Source organism: Marmota marmota, unplaced genomic scaffold (genome assembly GCF_001458135.2).
Source record: "Marmota marmota marmota unplaced genomic scaffold, marMar, whole genome shotgun sequence".
In the NCBI taxonomy this organism is placed as follows: Eukaryota; Metazoa; Chordata; class Mammalia; order Rodentia; family Sciuridae; genus Marmota; species Marmota marmota.
In genome coordinates, this window is record NW_025999943.1 from 7,157,571 (window position 1) to 7,175,831 (window position 18,261).

General features: G+C 34.7%; 1 protein-coding gene across 2 annotated transcripts in view; it reads left to right on the forward strand.

Annotated features, from left to right (window-relative positions):
• Positions 1-18,261, forward strand: part of Obi1 (ORC ubiquitin ligase 1) — a 46,217-nt gene that overhangs the window by 7,014 nt on the left and 20,942 nt on the right. For both annotated transcript variants that reach the window (XM_015499327.2, XM_048801410.1), the window contains exons 2-5: positions 6,931-7,066; positions 9,159-9,250; positions 14,000-14,248; positions 17,703-17,791. In XM_015499327.2, the coding sequence (XP_015354813.1) occupies positions 6,931-7,066; positions 9,159-9,250; positions 14,000-14,248; positions 17,703-17,791 (566 nt within the window). The remainder of the gene's footprint in view (positions 1-6,930; positions 7,067-9,158; positions 9,251-13,999; positions 14,249-17,702; positions 17,792-18,261) is intronic.

Here is an 18,261-nt window from a genome sequence, read left to right on the forward strand (position 1 = left end):
TTTCTACCCCCTTGCCCCCTCCCTTTCTCTCCCCCCCCCTTGCCCTATCTAAAGTTCCTCCATTCCTCTCATGCTCCCCCCTCCATCCCCATTATGGATTAGCATCCACGTATCAGAGAAAACATTTGGCCTTTGGTTTTATGGGATTGGCATACTTCACTTATCATAGTATTCTCCAACTCCATCCATTTACCTGCAAATGCCATGATTTTATTCCTTTTTAGTGCTGAGTAATATTTCATTGTGTAGTTTTTTATTGTAGAGGTCTTTCACTCTTGCATTGACTCCAAAGTATTTACATTTTTTTGAGGCTATTGTAAATGGGGTGGTTTTCCTAGTTTCTCTTTCAGAGGATTTGTCACTGATGTACATAAATGCCTTTGATTTATGGGTATTGGTTTTATATCCTGCTATTTTGCTGAATTTATTTATTAGTTCTAGAAGTTTTGGGTAGCATTTTTTTTTTTTTTTTTGGATCCTCTAGGTGTAGAATCATGTCATTGGCAGATAGTGATAGTTTGAGTTCTTCTTTCCTATTTGTATCCTTTTAATTTCTTTCATCTGTCTAATTGCTCTGGCTAGAGTTTCAAGAACTATGTTAAATAGAAGTGGTGAAAGAGCGCATCCCTGTCTTGTTCCAGTTTTTAGAGGGAATGCTTTCACTTTTTCTCCATTTAGAATGATGTTATGGAGGGGCCTAGCATAGATAGCTTTTACAATGTTGAGGTATATTCCTGTTATCCCTAGTTTTTCTAGTGTTTTGAACATGAAGGGCTGCTGTATTTCGTTGAATGCTTTTTCTGCATGTATTGAGATGATCATGAGAGTCTTATCTTTAAGTCTATTGGTGTGATGAATTACATTGAAGTTGGCTTTGAAGTCGTGATCCTCTTGCCTTAGCCTCTGAAGCCGCTGGGATTACAGGCATGAACCATTGAGCACATCTAGACCATCATCTTTAAACTCCACCTCCTACAAAGTCTGTACATATACAGTATAGCCAAATTCTTTGCTACAAAGTAAAAAAGGTAGCCTTTAGTCCAATTCCTAATAAAGTTTCTCTCTGAAAGCTCATAAGCATAACCTTTACTATCACAGTTCTTTACTTGTACATTTCTATCAGCATTCTGGTCTTCTGAATCTCACAGTAAGCTCCACTTACAGCTTTCTATGCTTTTTCTAGCCTGCTCCTTCAAACTTTTCCAAACTCCTTATACAAACCAGTTCCAAAGATTTCTGAACCACATCATCAACATATATAGTCACAGCAATGAACCCACATTTGGTACTGACTTTATGTGTTAGTCAGTTTTCCATTACTGTAACAAAATATGTGAGATAATCTGCTTAAAAGGAGGGAGGGTTTATTTTGGCATATAGTTATGGAAGTTTCTGTTCATGATTGGTTGGCTGTGTTGCTTGGGCAAGGCAACATATTGTATGTTGTGCTTAGTGGAGCAAGCTGTGCTCCTCATAGCAGCTGGGAAGCAGAGAGAGAGAAGAAGGGTCTGGGGTCCCAATGTCTCCTTCAGGTCCCATTCAAGTGATCTAATTCCCCCTAGTGCCTACTTCTTAAAGGTTTTAGCACCTTCCAATATTTCCAGACTGGTGACCAAACTTTAACATATGGACCTTTTGGGGGACACTTTTCTAAACTGAAGTTATGGTTAATCCTAAAAATCATTAGTGAAGGCTTTGCAGAGGAGTTATCATTTGATTTATATTTAAAAGGTGAGAGGGATTTTATTTTGGTTTTCTCGGGAGGATGGAGAGGCCAATAAGACATAACAAGCTAAAAAAGGAGAGCTCCATAAATAGGAGCCTCTACTGTCTATTTTTGTGAACATCAAGTAGATCTGTGTTGTTGAAATGTACCTTGTATCAAATACTGAAATGGCAGATCAAGGGAAGTGCCTTTTTAAGAACTAGATATATTCTTCTTATGCTATACTTAAAATTATAAGTAGGGAAAACTCCTTGCTATCTTGCTAGAGAGCAGTGAAAGCTATTGATTTATACTTAGAAAGGTAGCTCTGGAATCAGTGTGAAAGGTGGACAGATGTGAACATTTATGGGAGAAGATCATTGTAATAGATCAGATATAAAAGAATGAGAACCTAAACTCATTATTGGGGTGAAGAACGTTTGGGTATAAATTTGCCATGCAACGGCTATTCTGAGGTGTACATTTTCCCCTTATTCTAATATGTCTGAAATCTAGTTGCATCTTACAAGTGAGTGATTGTATCTTGTAATTGTAATCAGCAATGTTTTTCATTCTTTTCTCTTAGTGGTACATAAAATATTGGTGAAACTTAAGAATGTATACCTTCTTACACCTAATATATAATATAGAATTTGGTGATGAATTGGATAATGAGGATAGGTAAAAGAGGTTAGTAAAAGGCAGCTCTTTTTTAGCCCAAGTAAAAAAGTGGTGATGCCATCAACTTAGGAAGTTGTGCAGGTGCAGGAAGAAGAGTGTGTGGAGGAGATCAAGGTTTATTTTGAACATGTAATGGCAGAGGAAGCTGTAGGATCCTCATAATGATTTGGCTCTTGAGTTATATAGTTAATAGACTTGCTATTTTGTCTGTATTCAGGGAGGAGGGATTGCTATGTGAAAGTATCTGGGCTACCATCCATTATTTGTTTTTAAACCACACCTAAATGAAAAGGGTACCTAATTTTCAGAGGCAAAAATTGATGCTCAGAATAATAAAAGTGCTTACCCAAGGTAGCATAACTCAGTAAATGAGAGAGATGGAGTTGTCTCCAGGTTTGTTTGTAGAAGCCTAAGCTCTGTTTCTTATCAAGGTCCAGTTATAGAGAAGTTGAGTTGTTACATAAAGCTGATATTAATGCCATGTGGCACATGAGATTAAGAAAAATAAGAGAGGGGGGAAGGGAGGGAGAGAGGGGCAGGCATGCATGAATATCAGATAAGATGGCCTGGGAAAAATGTTAGGAAAAGTAATTGTCCCACCTCAGTATCTTGACTGTATGCATTTTACTCTCTGATTCTGTTTCCATTATACTCTCCAGCATTACTCCAGCCTTATTGAAATGTATCCATTGACTCTATCACTTTTCACTATCATCATTACCACTTAAATACTCAGTTCACTTATTATTTGTGGTCATCTATTATTATTAGTCCTTTTTCTCTCCATTTCTCCTTGGCAAAATCTCAACTCTGGGTAAACTGAACTAATTATCTAATTTCCTGCCTGAACTAAGCAGCTAAATATTGCTAAGAAAAATAAACACCTGTGCTAATTAGTCTTACTTTGCATTCAAAACCACAGACCTTAAATAGGAACTCAACAATGTAAAGAAGTCCTGCTACATGTCTCTAATAAACTTTCTCATTTTCAAAATAACTGCTTTATTCTCCTTTTTTTCAAATCTATATCCCATCTCCCTTCTCACTTTCAGCCGATATCCTCACTTCACATTTAATGACAAAATATAAACAACTGGGACAGTTGGAATATGAATAAATTCCCTCGTCTTTCCCATTAATAGATCTTTAGTCCCTTACTATTTGTTCTCACACTTCCTGCTTTCCCTTCCATTAAAAAGGAAGACAGTTGCTCACTCCTAAAAAGACAAAATCTCCTCTTGTGCTTTAAATTCCATTCTCCTTTACACAGAAATTTTTCTGTCTCTACTGCAAGATTCCTTCTCCCCTTCACTACTGATATTCCCTTTTTACTGTATCATTCCTTTTGGCTTTCCTGACTGTGGTCTAATGAATTAGTTTGCTCTCTCCTTTGCATCAGAATATGAAAGAATTGTCTGTATTCATCTTATCATTGTCTCTCAACATCCAGATTTCCATCCCCACCAGTTGCTGAAACAGGGCTTTTTAGCAACAGATCACAGTGACTTCCATGCAGTTAAATCCTATAGTCTCATCTCAGTTCACATCAAACTCAATATCTCATCAATATTTTACATATTTGGACACTGTCTCCCTCTTAACACATTCTTATCTTAACTTCTATGATACTGTTTTCTGTTTCTGATATGACAGGGCCCCCTTCTCCCAGTTTCTTTTGCTCCTTATTCCTTCTTTTTCTCTACTTAGTGAAATGTCCCCCATCCCTGCTGTTTTGTCCATATTGGGCACCTGCTCCAGTGACTTTAAATGCCATTATCTTTTATACCACTGACTCTCAAAACTTACCAAGGCAAAACTAGACTTATGCACTTAATTTTTTTTCATGGTGGGGGGTGTACAGGGGATTGAACTCAGGGGCATTCGACCACTGAGCCATATTCCCAGCCATATTTTGTATTTTATTTAGAGACAGGGTCTCACTGAGTTACTTAGTGCCTCACCATTGCTGAGGTGGCTTTGAACTCTTGATCCTCCTGCCTCAGCTTCCTGAGCTTCTGGGATTACAGGCATGCATCATCACACCCAGCTGAGACTTATGCACTAAATTATGGGGTTGGCATCACAAATTTCACATGACTGAAACCAAATTCTTGATTTTTACCATGTATGAAACTTGCTCCTTCATCTTTGGAACCTTAGTAAATGATAACACCAACCACTGAGGAGCTTAAAACCATTTTTAAGATTGGTGAGCCACTGAAATTTTTGAGGGGAACAAATACATATAAAATACTGAATGCTTTTAAACGTATTTCTCATAGGGAGTAGCATTTTAAAGCCCTTTTTATAATGTGTAATTTTATATCTTAAACATTGGATTTCATCCATTTTTAGATGAGTTTATGACATAAAAGTAAATTAAGTCACCATTATAAAAATAGCTACCAGTTCAAGGAGCTAACTCTTTCTTCCTTAACTGAGCTTTGTAATTTGGGGGGAATAAGGTACTACTAGGAATAATATAGGGTACTACTAGGAATATTATAGGTCCAGGAAGGGTGACAGAATAGATATGACATTACCTTCCTGGTATTTAGTTTGGGCTTTTGTACTTCCAAAAAATTTCATGATATGCAAATGAAATTAAAACATGCATGAACACATTATAATGTAGACTTTAAAATCGCCTGAATTTTTAAGGAAAAAAAAATGCAACCAAAGTTCAGATTTGCCAGCCACTTCATATTAACCAGAGAATGCCTCACAAATTTTATGCGTGGCTGCTGCTAGGAGCATTTTCGAAACAAGAGTTTTAGACATGGTACTTCATGGTTTGTTTGTTTGTTTTTTTAAAGGAATCTTGTCAAACCCTTTGAATTGAATGAATTAGATTTCTCCAAGAGCAAGTTTAAATTCATCTTCAATAATCTTCTCTATTTAGTTTTCTTGGATTCGTGTTTATAATCAAGGGAGTAGCAAAGTGTTTGGAAAGCCAGACTGAAACCAGACAGATCTTTGCAATGAGACTAAAATGATTACCTGCCTGCCCGTGATTTTGTTTTGGCTGTGTAGACCCATTCCAAATGAATAAATACTCAGTAATCTTTTAGGGCAGACACAGTGGCACAAGGAAAGTGGTTTGTGGTAATACTCTATCTTCATTCTCCCTCTAATTCTGCTTTCCCTTAATCTTCTAGTCTCCTCCCCAGTGCAGAAGACCTTATTACTGGTATTGTTATTATTAGAACAGGAAAATATTGAAAATGGCTGCAGAATATTTTGAATCCTATAGTGGAAATATCATGTTGATCAAATGAAAGCCTAAGTCTTTCTGTGCTGTTTTTGTTTTTATTGTTAAATTAATGCTATTTGAAAAATATTAAGTCATGATTCCCTTGTGGCGAGTTCATCAACTAATAAAATTACTGCCTTAATAGTAATTAATTCATTAAATAAATCAATTAAACCAATATTTATTGAGTACCTACTAAGTACTTATCTAACTTATAGGTACCAGCAATTTAGGGATGAATGAGACTGGTAAAGAAAAATCTGATATGAGTAAAGTTAAAAAAGGGATGTGGCTCAAGTGGTAATGTGGGGGCGCTGGGTTCCATCCTCAGCACCACATAAAATAAAGATGTTGTGTCCACCGAAAACTGAAAAATAAATATTAAAAAATTCTCTCTCTCTCTCTCTCTCTTTCTCTCTCTCTCTCTCTCTTCTCTCTCTTTCTTAAAAAAAAGTGAGTAAAATGATGCTCAAAGATCACTGACTTAAAAAAAAAAAAGTTTGAGTTAACAAAGTTTATTTGAGTAAGAAAATGGTTCTAGAACAGGCAGCATTCTGGACCCAAGTTGGTTTAGAATGCCCTGCTCCATCGTGTATAAGGCTATATACAGTTCATTACTAGAGAAAAAGAAGTGGCACACAAAAAGCAGCCATCTGTTGCAAGAATATACTCTACTTTTCTCGTTTTCCTTTGACAAAACTGCAACATTCAAAATACTCCAGTAACTCAGCACAAGCTACCTAATTTCTTCATACTTTGTCTTCCTTACTTGTAACATATATTTACTATATTTAGTTCATACAGCTGTGGTTTGTAAACAACAGAAAGAGACAGAATGTACATGTGGAAGCCCTTCATAAAATATGACTATGTAAATGTAAGGTATGTCCACATTTAAATGGAGTCAGGAATTTGTGTGTTTCGTGTAAATACACATGTAAAATAAAATAGTCTGAGGAAAAAATGTCCTAACCTTAGTGGAACCAAAAAACAAAAAATATTCAATTTTTTTTTGTTTTACCATGAATGTGGTTAAGTATAGAATAATGCATCTCATAAATATGTCAAGAATTTCAGCTGCTATAACCAACTATTTTAGCTAGCATCTGTTATGCATATATAAGAAATGATATGGCCAAGATAATCAGCATTTTGAAGTCCTAGATATTCCCTGCTAAACACTCACTGTTCTATACTCTAAAGAAGCAATTTGTTTGCTTTGCACTAAACTATATAGGGAATCTAGTTATGACTGTTGCCTATACTAAAAGTAATGTCTCTTTTTTCAAAGGTACGCCAGCCTGTCATTTGCATCAACAACCATGTGTTTTGTTCTATTTGTATTGATTTGTGGTTGAAGAATAATAGCCAGTGTCCAGCTTGCCGAGTCCCTATTACTCCTGAAAATCCTTGCAAGGAGATTATCGGTAAGGACCTATTTTATACACCGAGGAATAGATTTGAAATGTTTTCCAAGTTATGTATATTTGGGAGAAGATTGAAATAGTTTTCAATGGTGTTATTTAGCCAACATCATACTAGATAAATTAGTAATTTGTATAATGTATATGTGGAGCAACTGAAGGGCACAAAGCACTATGAGAGATGCTAGGAGAAATAACTCTTGGAGCTTCATGGAACTTACCAGTAAAGACTGTGCATGTGGGCCAAAATATTAATCATTTAAAGCAGCAAAGCAGATGCTAAGGTCCAAAAAATAATATAAGGCCTGAAGAGTTTTGGCAGGAACATTCAGTTAGCAACATTGAAGAAGGCTTCATGAAGTAGTTGGACATTTAAGGATGTGTAAAATTTCAACTAATGAAAATTAAGTGAGGCATAGGAGAGCATTTCATGCAGTGACATGAACAATATAGAATAATAAGCCTGTTTTTGGAAATGATCAGTAATTTAGTTTGGATCTGACTAGTGAAATAAGATTGAAAAGGTAAATTGAGACTAGTGTAGAGGAACTCAAATGACAGCTAAATCAAGGACCTGGGTGGGAAGAAGGGAGAAGAGGGCAAAACACCCCTGAGTTCAGTCCCCATTAAAATAGGAAGGAAGGAGAAGGTAGGGAGAAATAAAGAGAAAAAGAGAGAGTGTGAGAGAGAAGAGAAGAGAAAGAAATAATTTAAAGGGCCTTTTGGTGTTTGGTAGTTTTTTTTTTCCATATATGTTATTTCTTTTAGATTATAAAAATTTAAATAATTTTTGTTTGCTTTAGGAAACATTTAAAGTCAATCTATAATTATCCACATATAGAAAGCATTTTTCAGAAAGCTTAAGTCATTGTAATAGTCCTAAGTTAGGGAAAATAGACTTTAAATAAGATTTTTACAGTGAAAATGGAAAGGAAGATATATGCTGGACAGCAAAAGAAGAACTGGTAGGACTTTGGCAATAAAGATCCAAAGAAAGAATCAAAGTTGGCTCCAAGATTTCTTTCCTACCTTATAAAACATGGCAGATGACTAATTCTCTGCTGTGTTGCATTTTGTGGGGTTAAATTTTTCCTTCTCTATGTATTTACCTACTGAACTTCACCGAGGAATCAGGTCTTTTCTTACAGAATATAAGTTGTGTTTTTTAAATTTTTTTGTAGTTGTAGACAGACAGAATGCCTTCATTTTTTTCATTTTTATGTAGTGCTAAGGATCCAACCCAGTGCCTCACACATGCTAGGGAAGTGCTCTGCCGCTGAACTACAGACCCAGAATATGAGTTTTGATAATTAAAATAATCTGAATGCTTTTAACCCTCAGCTTTTCTACACAGGCCTCCTCCTTCCTTCATTCATTCATATCTCAGTGATATTTTGTAAATTTTCTCAAGTAAAATAGTTGATCCATCATTGATTTGATAGAATGTCTTGAAAAAGAACATCCATAAAATGCCTTCACTGTCATGACACTAAAAAGCAAGGAAGATAACCACAGCAGAAATGAAAAACTCCGAGAATTCATATTGTATATATTTCTAACAAGTCATGCATATAATTAATGCTGTGACTCATAATCCATTGTAAGTACATTATTAGAATCAGTGAAAAATATGCATTAATTTTTTCAGTTGTGTTACCAGTAACCAAGCATGTTTGAATACCTTGGTTATAATTATTTATACAAACATATATTTAATCGTTGACAAAGTATAGTAATTGGTTTTATTATTATTTAACAGTTTTCTAGCTTTCAGGTTTTCAGTAGTCCAAATGTGAAAATTAATAACACATAGTCCTTTTCCCTACTGAGTTTTTTCTAGTATGACATATAGATAAACAAACACAATATGATATTTTACAGAAGGCATTTATTATGGTATTATTTGATTATTTGTTTTTCCCAGAATTAAGATAGAGAATAGGCCTAGATGGCAGCCCAAAATTGGTGTGAAAGAGAAAATGTAGATATTAAACTGGTGAACTATATAAAATAAGAAAAAGGTTCATTTTCATTTTGCCAAAATCAGAATTTTTTAAAAAAGGATTTTTTTCTTTTTTTTTTTTTTTCCTTATAGGAGGAACAAGTGAAAGTGAACCTATGCTAACTCATACAGTCAGGAAGCACCTTCGGAAAACTAGACTTGAATTACTCCATAAAGAATATGAGGTAAACATTAATTGAATTTTAAAATTATGTCAGCAGTGAATTTGAAGTAAAATTGAAATACCTCAGTCCTCAGACTTCTTAGAATAAATATCCATTGAACTGTTCTTTTGAATTCCAGTTAGAAAAATATACTTTATTTAGCCAGGCGAAGTGGTGCATGCCTGTATCTCAGTGGCTTAGGAGGCTGAGGCAGGAAGATTGCAAAGTTAAAACCAGCCTCAGCAACTTAGTGAGGCCCTAGGCAATTTAGCGAGACCCTGTCTCAAAAAAAAAAAAAAGAGTGAAGGATGGGGCTTAGTGGTTAAGTGTCCTGAGTTCAATCCCTGGTACTGAAAAAATAATAGTAATAATAACTTGTTTGGCAAATTCTTTTTCTTTTTCCTTTTTCTATTTTAAATAAGGAAGATTTAAAAAAATTTTTTTTTTTTTAATTTTACGTAAGTACCAAGTAAGGGAAGAAAGGAGAAGAAAAGGATTCCAAGGGAAAGGAAGATATGAAAGCAGAAAGCATTCCCCACCATTTTTTAATTTAAAATTTATACCTCTTTAGACAAGTTAAAATTAAAACCTCTATTTCCCTTAAGAAGTTGGGAGAAAAAGAAACCATCATTTGAAAGTCCTCCTGAATCCACAATTAACTTTTATTTTTGCCTATAAATTCACTGATAATTACAAGCTCAACCAATTTTTATCACCATGCTTTATGGCAACTATTAGCACAGAAATTTTAGTGTGAAATGCTGTTTTCTGATTCTTGTGTAAAGGTGAATGAGCATTCTGATTTACCACAGTAGTGGAGAATTTCCAAAGAAATTCATTGCTAACGAAGTACACAGTCTTTTTTTATTTTTTATTTTTTAGAGCAGGAAAAGTTTATTTTGGCTCATGGTTTCACAGGTTCATTTCATGGTTGGCTGTCTCCCTTGCTCTGGGCCCAAGTTGAGGCTAAATATGGCAGAAGCACCTAGAAAGGAGAGCTCCTTGGCTCATGGCAGCCACAAAACAGACAACCAGCATAAGGAGGCAGTAGCAAAATAGAAAATCCTCAAAACACATCCCAATGATTCACTTCACTTCCTCCAGCCACACCACAGTTACCACCCAGTAATACATTCAAATTATGAATCCATCAAACAGGCCTATCAACCGATTTTGTCACAACACACATAATCTAATCATTTCATGTCATGCATTAGCATAGGAGCTTTTGGGGGACATCCCATATCCAAACCATAATATTTGAACAAGGAAATGGGCTCTCATTCAATAATGAATGTGCCTGTGCTTTGATCCTAAACTTCTCAGCCTCCAAAACAGTGAAAATAATTTTTTTAATAATCCACCCAGTCTGATATTTTTATATTTTATTCATCATTCCAAATGGACTAAAACAGTATATAGGGGTGTGGCGGGGGGAGGTGGTGGTTGGTGGGGAGGGGCATAGAAGATATAGTGTTGCTTTTCCTGGATTTTTAAAAATATTTATTTATTTGTTCTAGTTATACATGACAGCAGAATGCATTTCAATTCGTAGTACACAAATGGAGCACAAATTTTCATTTTTCTGGTTGTACATGAAGTATTCTTCAAGTTGTACATGAAGACATTCGTGTCTTCATACCCATACTTAGGGTAATGATGTCTACCTCATTCCACCATCTTTCCTACCCCCTTTCCCCCTCCCTTCCCCTTCCTCCCCTTTGCCCTATCCAAAGTTCCTCTCTTTCCCCCAACCCCTATGTGATCAGCATCCACATATCAGAGAAAGCATTCGGCCTTTGTTTTTTTGCGATTGGCTAATTTCAGTTAGCATTATATTCTTCAAATCCATCCATTTATCTGCAAATGCCATTGTTTATTCTCTTTTAATGCTGAGTATTATTCCATTGTGTATATATACCACAGTTTCTTTATACATTCATCTTTATAAGGGCATCTAGGTTGATGCCACAGTTTAGCTATTGTGAATTGTGCTGCTATAAACATTAGTGTGGCTGTGTCACTGTAGTATGCTATTTTTAAATCCTTTGGGTATAGACCAAGGAGTGGAATAGCTGGGTCAAATGGTGGTTCCATTTCAAGTTTTCTGAGGAATCCCCATACTGCTTTTCATATTGGTTACACCAATTTGCAGTCCCACCAGCAATGTAAGAATGTGCCTTTTCCCCCACATCCTTGCCAACACTTATTGTTGCTTGTATTTTTAATAACTGCTATTACCAGACCTTAAACTATACTATAGAGCAATAGTAACAAAAATGGCATGGTATTGGCACCAAAATAGACTTACAGATCAATGGTAGAGAATAGAGGACACAGAGACAAACCCACATAAATACAGTCATCTCTTATTAGACAAGGGTGCCAAAAACATATATTGGTGAAAAGACAGCCTCTTTAACAAATGATGCTAGGAAAAATGGAAATTCATATATAACAAAATGAAATTAAGCTCCTATCTCTCCCCCTGCACAAAACTCAACTCAAAGTGGATCAAGGACCTAGTAATTAGACCAGAGACCCTGCACCTAATAGAAGAAAAAGTAGGCCCAAATCTTTGTCATGTCAGATTAGGCCCCGATTTCTTTAACAAGACTACTAAAGCACAAGAAATAAAATAAAGAATCAATAAATGAGGTGGATTCAAACTAAAAAGCTTCTTCTCAGCAAAAGAAACAATCAGTGAGGTGAAGAGAGAAGCTACAGAATGGGAGCACATTTTTACCACATGTACATTAGATAGAGCACTAATCTCTAGGATATATAAATAACTCAAAATACTTAATACCAGACAAACAAATAACCCAATCAATAAATGGGCTAAGGAACTGAACAGACAGACACTTCTCAGAAGAAGATATACAATTAATTTAACAAAAATATGAAAAAATGTTCAACATTTCTAATAAGTAGAGAAATGCAAATTAAAACTACTTTAAGATTTGATCTCACTCCAGTCAGAAATACACATACTTTTGAGTAGTAGGTATTAAGTCAACTTGTTGTTTATGTTGACTAAAGAGGGGGAGATATTATTAATCTCTTTTGATACCTGTTGAGTTTTTTTTTGGTTTTGGTTTGGTTTGGTTTGGTTTGGTACTGGGGTTTGGGGTTTGAACCTAGGGGTGCTTGACCATGGAGCTGCATCCCCAGTGCTTTTCATTTTTTATTTTGCAACAGTTCTCACTAACTTGCTTGCCTAGGCTGGCCTCAAACTTGAGATCCTCCTGCTTCAGCCTCCTGAGTTGCTGGGATTATAGGTGTAAGCTCTTGCTGGGCTTGACACAAAATATCTTTAAGTTAAACTATCTCAGCTGCCTCAATTTATTTTAAAGTAATGGGGCATAAATAAATGACTAAATAAATATTTATTTAGATATTCGTTTTCCAATGCTATCATGATGCAATGAGAGCATGCCTGACTCCGTGTTTTTACACATACATGAACATATATTTGTTTATTAATATTAAATTAGGCAAAGAAATTTAGTTACTACAATTTAAAATAGTAACTAGTACTATGGTAACTCTTAATTCTTACACACTTTATATTTTTACATACTTTATATTTATATGAAAATACTAACTAGAGTAACTTTTGAGAGATCGCTGACTGTCTTAGTCTTGTGTTTTGCTGATATTACTTGAGATTGAGTAATTTATAATGAACAGAAATTTCTTTGGTCATGATTCTTAAGGCTGGGAATTCTTGGAGCACAGTATCAGCATCTGGTGAGGGCCTTTGTGGTGCATGGTCCCATAGTGGAAAACAGAAGGAGCAAGAGAGGACAAGAGGAAGAGTGGGAAGGGTACTTGAATTCATCCCTTTTTATCAGAACCTACTCTCTCAATTACTAACCCACTCCTATGATAACAGCATTATTCCATTCATGAAAGTAGGGTCTAATGGCCTAATCACCTTTTAGCAACCCACCTTTTAACAACCCACCTTTTAGTAGTGTCACAATATCAATTAAATCTCAGCATGAGTTTGGGAGAGGACATTCAAATTATAGCAGCAGCATATGGGGCTACTTGGAGCTTATTTTCTAACAACAGAATTTTTAACAACCTCATTTTAAGATGACATGTTTATTATGGATGAATAAATGGCATCACAGAAAAGTTTTCTAATCCAAATATTCAGTGACTGCAGTTAAGATACCAAGCAGTTTCAGAGTCAGAAAACTAATTCTTGGCAATAGTCATAGTAGTAATTGAAGAAAACTAGAAAAGCTGAAAGTTAACTACAGGTATTATTCTGAAATGAAAAATGGAAGGCTATATGATATTATTCCTACTTCAAATGTAGAAGCAAAAATATAAACATTAAACAAACCCCTAATCAATCACCTTTATCTACACTTAATTAGCCTCATTAAAGCAAATTAAATATGCCTCCGATTTTTCTTCTGAAATGAAATCTGCTTCCCTATTGAAATTCATGTGTCTTTTCTTATTTTCTGCATAACATCTTAAATAAAAGTTAACATTTTTATTTTTTAAAACCGGAACTATCATTGAATTAAAGTACAAGTACATAAATGTCAAATTTTATTGAATCATGATACATTTTGAGAATTTAAACCATATGTAACTGTCTTCCTACAAAGCTATTATGATGTATCTTAAGAATCTGTGTATCTACAGATATTTGAATATAAAATCCAGAAGGATATTGGCTTTAGTTTAGCATCTCTTCGTGTTTAGTGCCTATATCTGCCTAAAGACTATGTGTTGCTTTTTCAGGATGAAATAGATTGTTTGCAGAAAGAGGTAGAAGAGCTTAAAACTAAGAATCTCAGCTTGGAATCACAGATCAAGACTATTCTGGATCCTTTAACCTTGATGCAGGGCAGCCAAAATGAAGATAAACATCCAGTTGTAGATAATCCAAGTAAAATCGATCCAGAAACTGTAGCAGAATGGAAGAAAAAACTTAGAACAGCTAATGAAATCTATGAAAAAGTAAAAGATGATGTGGATAAATTAAAAGAGGTAAGTTAGGTGGTTTTCAAAATTCTTTAATATTTTAAGTGCCTTCAAAAGTATAAATAGCAATATTACCTTGACTTATCACTAGATGACTTGAGAAAAACAGAATCGCTGGATGAGCATTTATATGCAATAGGAAGACTTTTTCTCATTAAATATCATTAGCTGCCAAGAAATATCAGGTGGTTCCATTTGTGACTGTAAGTGGAGACTCTGTAATACTTCTATATGAAACTGCATCTTCTGGAAGAGTAACATCAATTTAAAGGATGTATTTCTATTTTCCCCTCTTTGTGGTTTGCTTAAGCTTATGCCTTATGTGCATGAAAACAAAAGCATACCCAATTTCTTGCCCATAAAAGGAAAGGTTTTGACCATCTCTTTTCTAGCACCATGATTCCCTGATTATCAATAGATGGTTAAAGGATGAATAACAAATTATAAGAGACCTGTGAGGAGCTGCTTTAGACTACTCCATGAAAAAGAAGATTGTGATTCATTCTTTTTTCAATTATTTTCCCACCCACCCAACAAAGTAGAGAGAACATAGGTGAAAAGGGTAAAGTTCTAGGATTTTCCAATCTAGGAAGGGAGAGACTCTCCCTGTCATCAGCACTATCTGTGATAGTCAGGTGTGGTAGTGGTTTCTTGACCAAAGACCAGCCTTTAACTATACTCAAGATTTATCGGGGCTGGGATTGTGGCTCAACGGTAGAGCACTTGCCTAGCATGTGCGGGGCCCTGGGTTCAATCCTCAGCACCACATAAAAATAAAATAGATATTGTGTCCAACTACAACTAAAAATATATATTAAAAAAAAAAAAAAAGATTTATCTGTCCTGGAGTCTGGTTGTGCTAAATGGAAATTTTGTTATACTCAGGTCTCCAACCACCCATTCAGCTATCTGCATTCACTTAAAATACTAGTGTTGTGTTGAATTACTGAGTACTACCTGTACAGTAATTGATGGAGACCATATGATATTTTAAAGAATTACCAGGGTATCCTGTTAGCAGAGAATCATCCGCAACTAAGTGTAAGCCATCTTCCACATATAAAATAAATGCTGTTTGGGTTGAGAAAAGGTCAAGATAAGAGGAAAAAGGAAACTTAGTGCTACAGATAAAAAAATAAACAACAAATATAATTGCACTGATTTTTTTTTTTTTTGCAAGTTTAGGGGATATATATAGTTTCTTTGTGTGTTATTGGCCAACCTTAGTTATGCTGGATTGTTAGAAGACAAGAGGAAGCCAGTGTGGTGGTGCATGCCTGAAATCCCAGTGACTCTGTAGGCTGAGGCAGGAGGATTGCAAGTTCAAAAACAGCCTCAGCGAATTAGCAAGAACCTAAGCAATTTAGTGAGACCCTGTCTCAAAATAAAAAATAAAATGGCCATGGATATGGCTTAGTGTTTAAGTGCTCCTGGGTTCAATTCATGCTGCCATTAAAAAAAAAAAAAAAAAGGAAAGAAAAAAAAAAGACAAGAGGAATTATAGCTGAGAAATTACATATTTCAATCTGCAATTTTTCCTTTAGCTTCCATACCTTTTCTTGAGCCATCAGTGTGATCTGTAGGATCTCTTTCATAATTTTTAAATTTTGCAACAAATGCTTCTTAGAGCATGAATCTCTGATTGGGAACTACTCTGAGCTCAGAATGGTGTGGGGGTTGTTTTTAAAAAATACATAAATCATCTGGGCACAGTGGTTCATGCCTGTTCCAGCAACTCAGGAGACTGAGGCAGGAGGATCTCCAGAGCAAAATGAATAAGAAAATATGGAGTGCAGAGACAAAAATGTAAAATTATAAAGTAATAAAATACTACAGATCAAATATGGAGTATAAAAGAGTCAAAATAAAATACTTCATAGAATGAGCAAAGTGTACTTTTTCTTGATGTTTCCTGAACTGCATAACTTTTGAATTATGAGAGCAGTATCATTACCCAACCAGTGTTGATAATGCAGAATAGTTAGCTGCATTATTAGTCTTCATTACTCTCTGATAATTGAAGATCCTATCCTGTTCATAATGAGAAATATTAAGAGAGTTGCAGAATTGGTGAGAGACCTTGAAACAATGATAGTGATACAGTATGAGGATTTGGATATGAGGAAAGAAAATCAAATGAGTTTCTAATTTAAGCTGTAGTCATCATCAGAAAGCATTCACTAAGTGCTCCCCTTATGGTGCTATACTTGAAAGCTTAATTCATTGTCTATATGTATGAGGAAGTAAATGGCTTTTCTTATATCTTCAGAGGGGCAATAATAGTGTTTATCAGTCACTTAAAGAATTAACCCTCCATAGTCCTGGTTGGCGTGTAGCCATGAAGATAAGCAAGTGCTCAGATCTCAAAAGGAACCTGGATGACTTTAAGTAAGGGTATTATTAGGTTTTATACCCCGCAAATGTCTTTTGCCCTACTTCTTTCGTGAGAATGCACATTCAAATGCACATTTGTATATAGATGGGTAGGTAATACAGAAGTTTTGGAAATTAATCAAAAGCATAGGTAAAATTTTTGAAATATGTTTTTAGGACTTCTTGATTTAATTTTGTTCTTGTGATCCATTAACTGTGAATATAAATGTTCTAGGCAGAGAATTTCCCTTGCCATGTGAATTGAGTTTGGTTGCTAGTCTAGGCAATCTTATTTTTGTTTGGAATACACAAAGGTAATGACTAAGGAATTTAAAGGAAGTGGCTTTACGAAGATTCTGAAATTAAAAGCACTATTTTTCAGGTTGTCCATAGTCAATATTGAACCTCTAGATTTTTCTAGTAATTATTGTCTTCTTAGGTAATTTTTAGGTATTTTATAATTCAAGAAAAGAAATCATACTTGAGATTTTTTTTATTCTTTTTAATCAAGGTCTAGAATTCATGGAATCAGAAAATATTGACCCATTTTTAAAAAAGGATCTCAGAAGTTGTCAGTCAGAGAATTGGTAAAGCCTTTTTGAAGAAAGCAAGCAAATAGTTCAATCATATTTTATTTATCCCTAGAAAAATGTGTTTAACTAGCAATGAAGAAATCAGTCTTATAGCTCAAGAATTAACTCTTCAGCATTTGTTTGCAAATACTTGCATGTGTTGTAATGTTACTTTGCTTAGAATGTTCAGTTATGCAAAAAAGAAAAAAACCCACATTTTTGCCATTAGTATAGTTCTTTAATGACTTTAATTTAGCTAAAATATAGTTTTGTTTATTTTCCTGGATAGTAGATGGGCAGAGTGCTTGGGGAATATGGATTAAAAATGCTTAGTTGTGTTCACCATTTCAGATGTTATTCTCAGTGGTAATTTTCAGTTTCCAAAGACCATGTTCTAGTATTCAGTTTTCTGATATTATTGCTCTAAAAAATACAGATGGCTCAAGTCATAAATTTTACAAGAAACTTTTGTTTTAGCTTGTGCATAGTTATTTTCAACTCTTTTTTTTTTTAAGGCAAATAAAAAATTGAAGTTGGAAAACGGTGGCCTGGTGAGGGAAAATTTGCGACTAAAGGCGGAAGTTGACAACAGATCACCCCAGAAGTATGTATTTTGTTCAGAGAGCAATATTTCAGATTATGTCAGTCTTTCAGACTAGTCTTATATGATAGTACATGGTTTTCACTCTACTCTCTTTAAGAATGTCTTGCTTCCAAAACTCAAGTGCATGCTTTTGTTAGTAAAATCTAAGTTAAGGTTAATTTTGTTAAGGCTAATTTTGAAGAAAGGATTTTATACTTACCTTTTTTTCTTATCTGATTAATAATAGAACACTTATTTTATTTGAGCTTTCACTTGATTTTACAGATAACTGTTTAATAGTACTAATAAATAATGAGATTAAAATAATGCCCTTCAGTTGTTTTCTGAAATAATCCTAGTAATAGTAAGTGTTCATATAGTATATTCTCCTTACCAGGTACAACAGAATATAATGTAGAACTATTATTATTTTGTATTTACAGATGAGAGAATAGAGACACAGAAATATAGAGATTAATTTAAACCTGTGC